The sequence below is a fragment of the Sander vitreus genome, chromosome 1 (assembly GCF_031162955.1).
Source record: "Sander vitreus isolate 19-12246 chromosome 1, sanVit1, whole genome shotgun sequence".
Taxonomy (NCBI): Eukaryota; Metazoa; Chordata; class Actinopteri; order Perciformes; family Percidae; genus Sander; species Sander vitreus.
The window spans coordinates 25,912,967-25,924,956 of NC_135855.1; the positions used below are offsets into that span (position 1 = coordinate 25,912,967).

At 38.8% G+C, this 11,990-nt stretch overlaps 1 protein-coding gene across 1 annotated transcript in view; it reads right to left on the reverse strand.

Moving 5' to 3' along the window:
• Positions 1–3,157, reverse strand: part of ppfibp2a (PPFIA binding protein 2a) — a 17,939-nt gene extending 14,782 nt beyond the window's left edge. The window contains exon 1 of the mRNA XM_078250243.1: positions 2,631–3,157. Within this exon, the coding sequence (XP_078106369.1) occupies positions 2,631–2,678 (48 nt within the window). The 5' untranslated portion in view covers positions 2,679–3,157. The remainder of the gene's footprint in view (positions 1–2,630) is intronic.
• Between the last annotated feature and the right edge of the window lie 8,833 nt (positions 3,158–11,990).

Sequence of the window (11,990 nt, forward strand, 5' to 3'; positions counted from 1 at the left end):
TGTTTGAGTCAGACTTTAAAAACACTGAATACATGTGTTTAAGCAGTATATTTGAATGTACAGTATGCCTAATTTAAGTGTTATTACAGATATTATTTTATGTAACTTTTGGTGATCAATAGCGTTTGCGTCCCGCACAGTCACTCCTCCACATAGTCATTAGTTAGTTTCAGTTCAGTATTTAGAAATAATAGTCCAGGGATAACTTTAAGTGGATTGGGGCCAGCCTCGGTAGTTCTTGCCGTGTGCTTAATTATAAGGGGCCGAGCAGCAAAGCTGTGTGGACCCTTTTGCATTTGCCTGTATTATATTTAGGGGCCGAGCAGCGAAGCTGCATGGACCCTACTGTATTTGCCTGTATTATATTTAGGGACCGAGCAGCAAAGCTGTGTGGACACTATGTATAGCATGTGTGTAGAATTTGCGTCCAGCATTTGCGTCCAGCATTTGCGTCCCGCACATGCTATATACAGTACATGGCATTATTATTATTATTATTCTTCCTAAGAAATCCATGTTCCCATGCACGAAAACTCACCAAACTCCAGTCCAGTCCTATGCTGAACTCAATCAGTGCGATTTGTGTGCTAATTGTCCTGATGGTGGCGCTACAACAGCCATCTAAATTTCTAAACTTCAAAAATGCATAACAAATCAGCCGTACATGCTACGTCGCAACTTATGCCAAACTGTAGCCCCAATAGAGCAGAAACTATGAGCTGCTGTTACCTTGTAGCCATTTTGAAGTCCATCACTCTCTTCTTAAACCTATCTCCTCCCACATGTTTGTTTCAATTGACATCACATTCGGGCAACTCCATCTCCAGACTGATATCGACAAAAATAGTATTCCGATTTTTGATTCATCATAAACTGAGCCCACAGTGCTTTAAAACATTTTACTGCATACAGTAGTATAAACACATCCTGCAATTTCTTCCAAACTAAATATTTGATGTTCATGGAAAAAAATTTGTCCTCATCTACGCATTGCAGTCAATGCAAAATACACAGCACAGTCTCACGGCAGTTCGTGTGATCACGAAATATGCTTCCCATTGAAATACATTACTTTACATTTTCGTGCTGGCCACCACGAAAAAAAATTAGAAAAACGTCTCTGTGAACACGAATCAATAGATTAAATAACGTGACCATTTCACGAACTGCCATGAGACTGGGTTGAGATATGTGTATGATCATCTTGCAACTGTTATTGAGTCAACCCAGGCTGACTCAATAAAATATAGCCCAAATAGCTAGAGGAGTCATTACCTGGATAATATCTCACTGAGATCAATGTTTCCCTTTGGACCCGAAGTTTAAAGCTCAACGGTCACAATGACACATCTTATACAAAATTAGCCATTCTGCTTTGGACACCTTCCCTGAGAGTTTAAAATGCTTGGCCCTGACCAATCGCTGCGGAGCAGCTATAATTTTGAAAGTGTTTTTCAGCCAACTTTAAAAAATAATCCAATCCTAGATCCTCCACCTAACTACAGACATATATCCAAACTTCCTTTTATTTCCGAAAAACCTAGGTAATGCAAGTGCTTTGCTCTACTGTACTAATACAGTAATGCAAATAATTTCCAGTGAGGTCTAACAAGCAGCACTGATCTTCAAAAGTTATACTTACACACCATAATAACAATAATAATAACAATAATAATAATAACAATAATAATAATACCAAAAATCCATATTGTAATTCAATTAAAAATTATATTCCAGCCTTCCTTTGTGAAGTAATTACAGGGCTATCATATTGCATTGCATTTCATAGTACAGGTGTTTTTATTTTTCCTCTTAATTCTTTTCATATTTTAATATCCATGATTTTTCTAAAGCACCTTGTATATTGACTTGAACCGTGTTTTATAAATACATTATACTTACTATTCTTACTTATTTACAATTTTAAAAGATTCCAAACAACGTCATGAAGAGTAGTCATATCTCTGGTATAGGGAAAAATCAACTATTTTGCCTGTGTAGGTTATTAGGTATAGCTAGCATTTCCTCACTACATCATGAACCTGAGGCTCAAAGTTGTACATAATAATAATTGACAAGTGCATGCATGAAAATGCTTCCTCTATGGATTTAACATTCAGTAATAATTATAACCTACTGGAGGCAGTGAGAAGGACTAATGCCTTCTTAATGGTAGCAAGATGGTATGTGCTGTCCAAAGATCTCAGCTGACATGCATATCCATTTATCTTTCACCTCAAACACTTCAAGCTTGTGACCAGTTTGGCATACTTGTTGTGCATTCAACAATTCACCTATGTGGTGATCCATTTACTATCTACCCTAAAACAAGACGTGTGGCATTTCTGTAATCACATAGTAGCCAGTATTGGTATTGATTACTTTTTCCAGTCCACAAGAAGCTTGTATATCAGAGTGCATGTGTTGCATTATTTGCAGCACACCACTTCAACTCCCAATCAAAACACTCCACAACTCTTGCTCCCAAATAATCTTCCATGGCAACCATAATTGCGTTGTAAAAGCAACAACAATGCAAGAGCAAAATAAACAACCAAGATCCTTTATGCAAGACTTTTGGTGCCGTATGAAAGCATGAAGAGCAGACACGCAAGTGTAGAATGTCTTACCTTCCTAAGCCAGGCAAAATGTCTGTAGAAGTCAATATCATACTCCATTCTGCAGGCCCATTGTACTGTAGGTTTGGCTCTTAATGCTAGATACTAAGATAATTAAGTCAGTGCTATAAAGCTGAAAGGAGGATGAACAGAACCAAAATCCACACTAAAATAAAAACAATGGCTCTTAACTGTGATGCACTCGATCTCTCTGAATCCAACTCTCCTTCTCTCACAGACCCTCCATTACTGCAGTCGTAGAGAGAGCAGAGAGGACCTTGGTCCGTGTGGTTTGAAGTCAGCCTGAGACTTTTAGAGCTGAGGCGAATAACTCAAACTATGCCAGTTGGCTGTACTCCCTTTCTTTCTTCTCTTCACTTTTTTCTTTCTTACTCCCCCTTTTGCTTTCTCCTGCTTTCCCTCTCAAGCACTCTTAAAATGCTTCTGCAATTCAGCTGCACTGAATGATATCTCATCTCATCTTTTTCTGTCCTCCCTTTCTTTCTCCCGTACCTTTCTCTGTCTGTCTCTAGCCCTGTCTCGCTCCGTCTGCGGTACCCCTCGGTCAAGATCATTTTGCGGGGCTTCCTAAAGGGGCACACGGGAGAGGAAACTTTCTGAAGCACATGCTTGTCAGATGTGGTGCAGAGCAAGAAGTCAGTAAAGACGACACAGAAGGGGAGGAGGAGGCAGTGCAGGAGACTGAAGGGGAACCGGTGTGTAAAGTTGACAATATTAAAATTGAAGTAGAGTAGAAGAGGGAAAATACTGGTGGTGGCTAACTTGGACCAGACAAACAAATACTTGGAGAAAAAGGAGGACAAGAGTAATGCAGAGGCACGAGAATGAAGGAAATAAGGGAGTGAAAAGGGGGAGCAACTGTTTGTACTTTAAACAGGAGCTCTGGATCTCATTACCAGAGCAGTTTGCAATAGATCCAGCTTCCAGCTCACTACTTCTTAGCAGACAGGAAAAAGCCCTCCAGACTTTGAAGGCCAGATCAAAGACCACCATATCACACAACTAATAAAACCCAGGGACTCATGGACCAGTATAATCTATAGAATGCATAGTATATGCCTTTGCACAATTCTAACATAACCCTTTTTCATAAATTGGATTTTGGATATTTTAGATTGGGTATTGTATTTGCATAATGGGTGTTATATAATGCTGTTCTGGTCTGTCATCCATCCCTGTTTGAGTTGTTAGGGCCTACAGATGTAAGTGACAAAGCACTTACCTCATCTCTCTTCAGCCATTTTAATATTACATGTGCTGTATTAGTGGAGACATGTTTCCTGAGAGAGTCCTGTTCTTCATCACTCCCTTGCCCCTCCAGCACTGCCCTGAGGGCCTCAGTCAGCTGCAGAGTCTTGAGGGCGGGGTCCACGAGTGCGGCAAGGGTCAACTGCGAGGTATCCTCTGAGGCCTGGCAATCCTGGCCACCGGACCGCATAAGAGCACTGAACAGCCCTTCACCCATTTTGCCTAGAGGAAAGAACAACAGGAAATCAACAGAGAAGTAACTGAAAAAATCTGATCACAGCATCTTAATTTCTTGGGCATCAGAGTATACAACTGTTCAATAGGTGACTAGCAGGCTGCAGAACAATAAGAATAGTTCCTGAAATGGCCTCTTGAGGGTGCTATTGTGCTCCAATGTTGCTCCAGTGGATGTAAAGCAACAGCATCAAATGGCTGTACACTGTGGGTTCCGAACTCCACAAATTAGAGGTTTTAGAGACAAATTAGAGACTGATACTGTAATCATCATGTCTAAGTTGCAGAAAGTACTTATCATTTATGCCATCTGAACTTGAATTAAAGGTACAGTAATACAGTCAGGACACAATGTGGACATATGCATAGTTTTGTAACGTATGTATTTTCAATGACAGTGTGTGATTATTAGTTGTCATCTGTGGTGTAGTAAGGGTTAGAGTCATTAGAGTGTGCTAATGGTGGGACAGTCCCCTCTATTAATAGAACATTGTCTTCTGACCCTGTGCAAAAACACCAACAGACTGCTGAGGTTGTGACAAACAGCTCTGACTAAAATGTATCACCCCTGCTAGAAAATATAGAAGGGAAGACACTGCAAAGTAACTCTGAGTTCATGCAATTAGTGCACAGTGAGGTTTAGAAGCTCAAGGAGAAGCAATAAAAGTACAAAAGTGTTTGCCTGATTGAAGAATATTGAGAAGAAAGATTACAAAAAGGTACTCATCTAATCAAAAACCTGCTCATTTATATTTCAATCAAACCTCAACACTGCTAAAAACGTGTATCTCATCCTCAACAAATGTTTTACTGTTTTCTTTTCTAGCTCTTGTTTGTAACTTATCCGTCACAATTTAAAAATCCTTTTTTTCTATGTACTATACAGTGGGGAGAACAAGTACTTGATACACTGCCAATTTTGCAGGATTTTCCTACTTACAAAGCATGTAGAGGTCTGTAATTTTTATCATAGGTACTCTTCAACTGTGAGAGACGGAATCTACAACAAAAATCCAGAAAATCACATTGTATCATTTTTAAATAATTAATTTGCATTTTATTGCATGATAAGTATTTGATCACCTACCAACCAGTAAGAATTCCAGCTCACACAGACCTGTTAGTTTTTCTTTAAGAAGCCCTCCTGTTCTTCACTCATTACCTGTATTAACTGCAACTGTTTAAACTTGTTATCTGTATAAAAGACACCTGTCCACACACTCAGTCAAGCAGACTCCAACCTTTCCACAATGGCCAAGACCAGAGAGCTGTGTAAGGACATCAGAGATAAAATTGTAGACATGCACAAGGCTGGGATGGGCTACAGGACAATAGGCAAGCAGCTTGGTGAGAAGGCAACAACTGTTAGATTATTAGAAAATGGAAGTTCAAGATGACGGTCAATCTCCCTCGGTCTGGGGCTCTATGCAAGAGCTCACCTCGTGGGGCATCAATGATCATGAGGAAGGTGAGGGATCAGCCCAGAACTACACGGCAGGACCTGGTCAATGACCTGAAGAGAGCTGGGACCACAGTCTCAAAGAAAACCATTAGTAACACACTACGCCGTCATGGATTAAAATCCTGCAGCGCACGCAAATTCCCCCTGCTCAAGCCAGCGCATGTCCAGGCCCGTCTGAAGTTTGCCAATGACCATCTGGATGATCCAGAGGAGGAATGGGAGAAGGTCATGTGGTCTGATGAGACAAAAATAGAGCTTTTTGGTCTAAACTCCACTCGCCGTGTTTGGAGGAAGAAGAAGGATGAGTACAACCCCAAGAACACCATCCCAACCGTGAAGCATGGAGGTGGAAACATCATTCTTTGGGGATGCTTTTCTGCAAAGGGGACAGGACGACTGCACCATATTGAGGGGAGGATGGATGGGGCCATGTATCGCGAGATCTTGGCCAACAACCTCCTTCCCTCAGTATGAGCATTGAAGATGGGTCGTGGCTGGGTCTTCCAGCATGACAACGACCCGAAACACACAGCCAGGGCAACTAAGGAGTGGCTCCGTAAGAAGCATCTCAAGGTCCTGGAGTGGCCTAGCCAGTCTCCAGACCTGAACCCAATAGAAAATCTTTGGAGGGAGCTGAAAGTCCGTATTGCCCAGCGACCGCGCCGAAACCTGAAGGATCTGGAGAAGGTCTGTATGGAGGAGTGGGCCAAAATCCCTGCTGCAGTGTGTGCAAACCTGGTCAAGAACTACAGGAAATGTATGATCTCTGTAATTGCAAACAAAGGTTTCTGTGCCAAATATTAAGTTCTGCTTTTCTGATGTATCAAATTCTTATGTCATGCAATAAAATGCAAATTAATTACTTAAAAATCATACAATATGATTTTCTGGATTTTTGTTTTAGATTCCGTCTCTCACAGTTGAAGTGTACCTATGATAAAAATTACAGACCTGTACATGCTTTGTAAGTAGGAAAACCTGCAAAATCGGCAGTGTATCAAATACTTCTTCTCCCCACTGTATGTGTATGTGAAAATCAGGTGGATAGCACCGGTTTTATGAAGGCCTGCAATTACAAACTGGGCAGTCTATTGAAGACCTGATAATGAAACAGAAATTCTTACCAGCAATAATGTCATCCATTTGCTCCAAGGCAGCCTCCAACATGTGGCTGGCATTTGACACCATGGCAACAAACTTCTTCGTCTTATAAAGCAACACTAGTAGATCCTCATTCAGTGGTACAAAGAAGAGTGCTAGCTGGTGGAATGAGAGACAGTGAGAGTTCTTCAACAGAAAGACAGAGTGTCGCAGACTACTCCCCTTTCTTGTTGCACTTAGATCCTTTGTACACCAAAGCTTCAACAGCTGTCCTGACATTTGAGTGACTTCCAAGTAAATAACCTCCTGAAAGTGGCTTTTGGGTCCCCTTTCATTTTGTGGCAAGAGGCATGCTCATTGTCAGTGCTGTTATCCACATGAGGCCAAAGCTCGTATTTGGAATAGTTTGTTTCTTTGTTTCTATAAATAGTAATTGTTTGTTTGTATATATTTTCACTCCACACCAACTACATTCGTGAATTCATTTTGACCAGTTAGTGCAAAAAACAAAGTGGAAGAGGCGATGATACCCGTATATTTAGCTCAAAACCAACAGTTTTGGTCAACATTTGTTTAGGTGGAGCCACAGAGGTCACAGCAGCGCATTGGACCATAGTAACCCCATTTTGATTGACGTTAATTACAGAGGAGACACTTCATAATGATAAGCAAAGCACAATGAAACTGGAAAAAGCAGCAGCTGACTGAGCAGTCACACCCATAAGAGCTTGGGGTTTGGTATTTCATTTATTGATTTGGTATTAGAGTCAGTGGTTTGACTTGCATAAGATTAAAACAAACAGTCCTGACACACAGAAGTCACTTAGGATATGCTCTTTTGCTGTAATGTCTTAGGTAAACTTAATTTGAACTCTAAAAGTACTAAAATGGTATTTTTTCTACATATTTTACCGTGGGCCCTCCAGAAATCAGAAATAAAATAAGGAGAATTAAACTAAACTGTTAAAGTCAATATCAATCACAATGAAAGAAATACAGCTTATTAATTTGTTTGTTTCATTTTGATTCTTTAAAACATGAATCAATCATGTATTATATAGCATCTCTTCTGGAGGGTTACTGTACAACTGCAGTCAACTTACTTGACTGGTTTAACTGGTTAAGCACATTGATTACCTTCTATTTATTACCTTATATTTGATAATATGTGTTAGGTCATAAACTGTGCTGTTATACACAGTATGACCAACAGGGTGCATCACTAGTCAAGAAAAAATAACAATAATCTTCATACAGAGATCTCTCTACAGTGAGCTGCTAAGGAAATATACTGTACGTTTCCAGCAAGTATCTAAATGTTAGGTGTCAAACTATCTAACATTTAGATGCGTGGTGCTATTACGGTACAGTACATATTTAAAATGGGGAGAAAATGCAAGAACAACAATTATTTGCAGCTCCTATAGAAAGCCTACAGCTGCTGTTCATTTTCTCCTTTCTCAGGATATTGAATACACGTTTTCTCTTAATGTCAGATCTTTGTTGAAATTGTGCATGCATTTAAATAAAGACCACACAATATACAGTATTTCTAAACATACTATGTATATATATAGCATTCATGTCGTAGATGTTCGTATCTATTCACCTAAAATATCAATCCGTCCAGCCATGTCTTGGCTAAGCACCATGTGAGAGTGCACGCACTAAACGGTTTCATTATTTTTCACACTGCTGGGCTACTTACTCTTTGAACTCACAGAGACCATACAGATGTTAGATGCCAGGAGGTCAGAGTCCTGCCATCACCATCCTTACCCAAAGGACAGAGATGGAAAATAAAATAGAAACATATGGCATTATTTAAAATCACACAGACCAGAAAACACATTTGTACCCTGCATTGGGATTATGGAACAATATTCATAATGAACCTGTTCTGGATTAAAAAAAGTTTTGAAAAAGCTTAATTGCCTTGCCAAATAATTCAAAGCTACTAAGCTTTGAAGTATGTCAAATCCTGCCATAATACAAGACAAAACAAGTAGAAATCTTTTCTAACATTCTACATCGTCACTTACTGTAAGCACATATTTGTATTTATTGTTTATGTTGTTATCACATATTATATATCGTCAAATATTATTTAGTTATTCAACAGTTTATGTATATTTTCAGTGTTAGAGATGGATTATGCTAGGATTACGTTTATTTTGCTATTTTTCTGTACTAGACTTTTTTGCGCTTAGGTGTCCTCAGGCAGTTTGTAGTGTGCGTGGTAGAAAAACTTTAGGACAATGTGGTGCTAGTAAGATGCAGACACTAGGCCCTTGTTTATATTCATCACACTCACACAACACCAACATAACTGCAAGACACTAGAAAATAGAAAAGACAGTTCTTTGTCAGGATGAGACATTGTCTCAGTCTCTCCAAGTTCCCTCTTTTATCTTTTTGTTCTTTATCCTCTTTCTGTTCCCTCATTTCATCTTTGTCTCTCTAAGTTAATTACTTAGCAGCAATACAGTTGTGATTAAGTAAAAAGATTTGGGCCAGGCACTGTGATAAAAAAATATATATATTTTTGACTGCTTTTTAGTAAATCTTAAGCCAGCTGCATAAAGAAATAAATATGTTATATGAAATATGGATTCTTACAATGTTACTGTATCATTCATACCAAATCAGCCAGTTTGAATATTGTATGTGTTTACAGTCTCCATTTCACAAAAGTATTAGACACCAGCATTATTATAGCATCATAACACAACAGTGATAAATGCTAAACATTATAACTGTGGATAACAAGACACTCAAAACCTCGCTAAAATGTAATAGAAGAAGCAGAAGAGGCCTTCCTAGCATGCAGCCCAAAGTGTGATATACTGTTACCTCTATTTCAGATGTAATTATGCAGTTAATAGTTAATCACATTATTGGAAGTTGACCTAACTTTAGTTCTCCAAATCTATTTTAATTTCTCTTATCTTTTTCGCTGGTTTTGAAAAAAAGTCTTATTAGCGTTCCTCTTGGAATTCTGCATAATTTAATCAGGAAGGCAATTAAATTCCATAATATCTTTGTATTTCTTCATAAGACTCTCCTGTTTTATTTATGTGTCTCCCTGGTTGTTGTTGTATACAATACACAGGATTAACAGAAGCATTTAGAGGTGCATTAACAGTGCGGGTCCAATCTCGACATTAGCAGCATTACTAGAGACACGAGGCAGTTGCAGCTCAGCAATATTTGTGTTGTACTGTAGACCATACAAGCCAATTTGGCTAAGGTTCAATGCTGTGATTGCAGGCATTGATAATCTGCGTACACAAACAGCCTTTCTCGCCTGTTTCAGAACTCCATGTGGCTGTCTTTCTATGGATTGCACTTCTAATAACACTCATCTTAAAGAGAAATTCAATTGACATGCTACAAAAGAAGTCACAACTTAAACAATATCATTCAAACTCTTTTTTACATTTTAATTTTCATTATTTTATTGTTTCACATGTTTTCTAGTTGTCCATCTTGTTTTTTCTTATATTCCTAAAATGAGGAAAACATTTTTGCACAATTATATTGTAATGCTGAGATCAACAATGTTTTTTTTTTTTTATGGAATAATATTTATTGATAACATGTAACGTATTTTTCTTACAGATATTTTGCCTAGAAAATCAACCGTCACTGTACATCAACTGACAGAACAACACATCGTATTCCCAAAAATAGAAACGAAAAACAAACTAGGAGAAGATATCCCACCAAACCATGACCTCATGCACCAATTTACCACCAAATTAAAAAACAGTATGGCAGTTCAACTGGTTGTTAGTACATTGTGCAAATACAGACTCACCTCATTGAAACAAGTAACAAGACTAAGTAAGAAACAATTACTACTGTATAAACCCAGGAATAGCACAGACTTAAAATGTCTGCATTATGCCTGTTGTTTTTCTTATGGAACATCATAGAAAAGAAAACATCCATCTGTGCGGTCATTCAACATGCAACTGATCCAACTGAGCAGAGCTCAAGACAGTTTGTGTCTCTCTTTTCCACATTAGTTTATCAATGTCTGCATTCTTCTTTTAGGAACATATGTGCGCAGCACTCAGCAACACTACAGTCCAAAGGTATACAGCCAATGCTCTATTAAGCTTCAGGCTGATCAGTGCTCTTATCTGAAGTGTTGCTCAAGTCTACGGAGAAGGAGGCGTCTTCAGAGAATTACAGGATCCTCCCTGGCTACTACCTGTGGTCCCCTGATACTGCAAAGAATAGTCAAGCAGAAACATTCAGTTAGAGTTGTGTGATGCATGTGTAAAAACAAACCCTCTCTCACACAGTCATATAAACAGATGTCCTATCAAAGAAAACCAGAGATACATTTTCAAAATCGCAGCTTTTTATCTCGGAACCTCAAAACAAATGTACTAACCGCCATAGAGTTATAAATTGGGCAGTAAAACAAACAGTGAATGTCTCCCATTTTATTTTGGACTTTTGTGAAGTCAGTTTATTTATGTATTCACTCAATTTTATTGAAATAGACTGTGAGACTGTTTGTTGCCAAATGCAAGCACAAAGATTACAGACAAAGTGGCTTACTTGGCAAACAAACATGTAAATAGATCTGCATTTGAAACCTATCAGCATGCTAGGGCTAGTGCTTTACAGTTTCGGAAGTGGTGTGAGGATGAGGAGCTTGTGAAGACAGAACCACTGACTGATATAAACTGGGAGGAAGAAAATAATAAGTGGGGTTTCTTGAGGCTCCAATGAAGATTTCAAAGTACAACAGTACATACTTTAATAGCCACGAAAGAAACATAACTAGCTCAATTTCCAGCGTTCTCTGACTCTCACTGTCTCTTTGTATTTTGCAAGATGCAGACCTTTTGCACACAAATATACCCAATAAAGCCATTTTTGTCCAGGTGGAGTGCACTGGTCAGAGATACCATTCTTCTCTGCTGTCAGAATAGGTTCTATAGTATCTCTGCCTCAACCACTCTTCTGCAATTCCCAGTGAATGGGTAGATAGGTATTGGGTAATTGCATTTCAATGAGTGGCTCTCATCTGAAACCACATGTACCCCAACATGCCTGGGGGTGAATTGCATCAGAGCTTTGTCTACTTTGTTTCTTCTAGAAAAAGAAAGAAAATAAAGACTAAGAATGAGTGAACTGGCACACTCTAGAAAGACAAGGGATATGTCCTGTGTAGGGACCTAGTCAATTACAAAGATAACTGAGGGCTTAAAACTAGGATTTTGTTCTTTTACACATTTGTACATTACAGTGCATCGCCATGGTAACTTTGGCACAAGATGTGATCT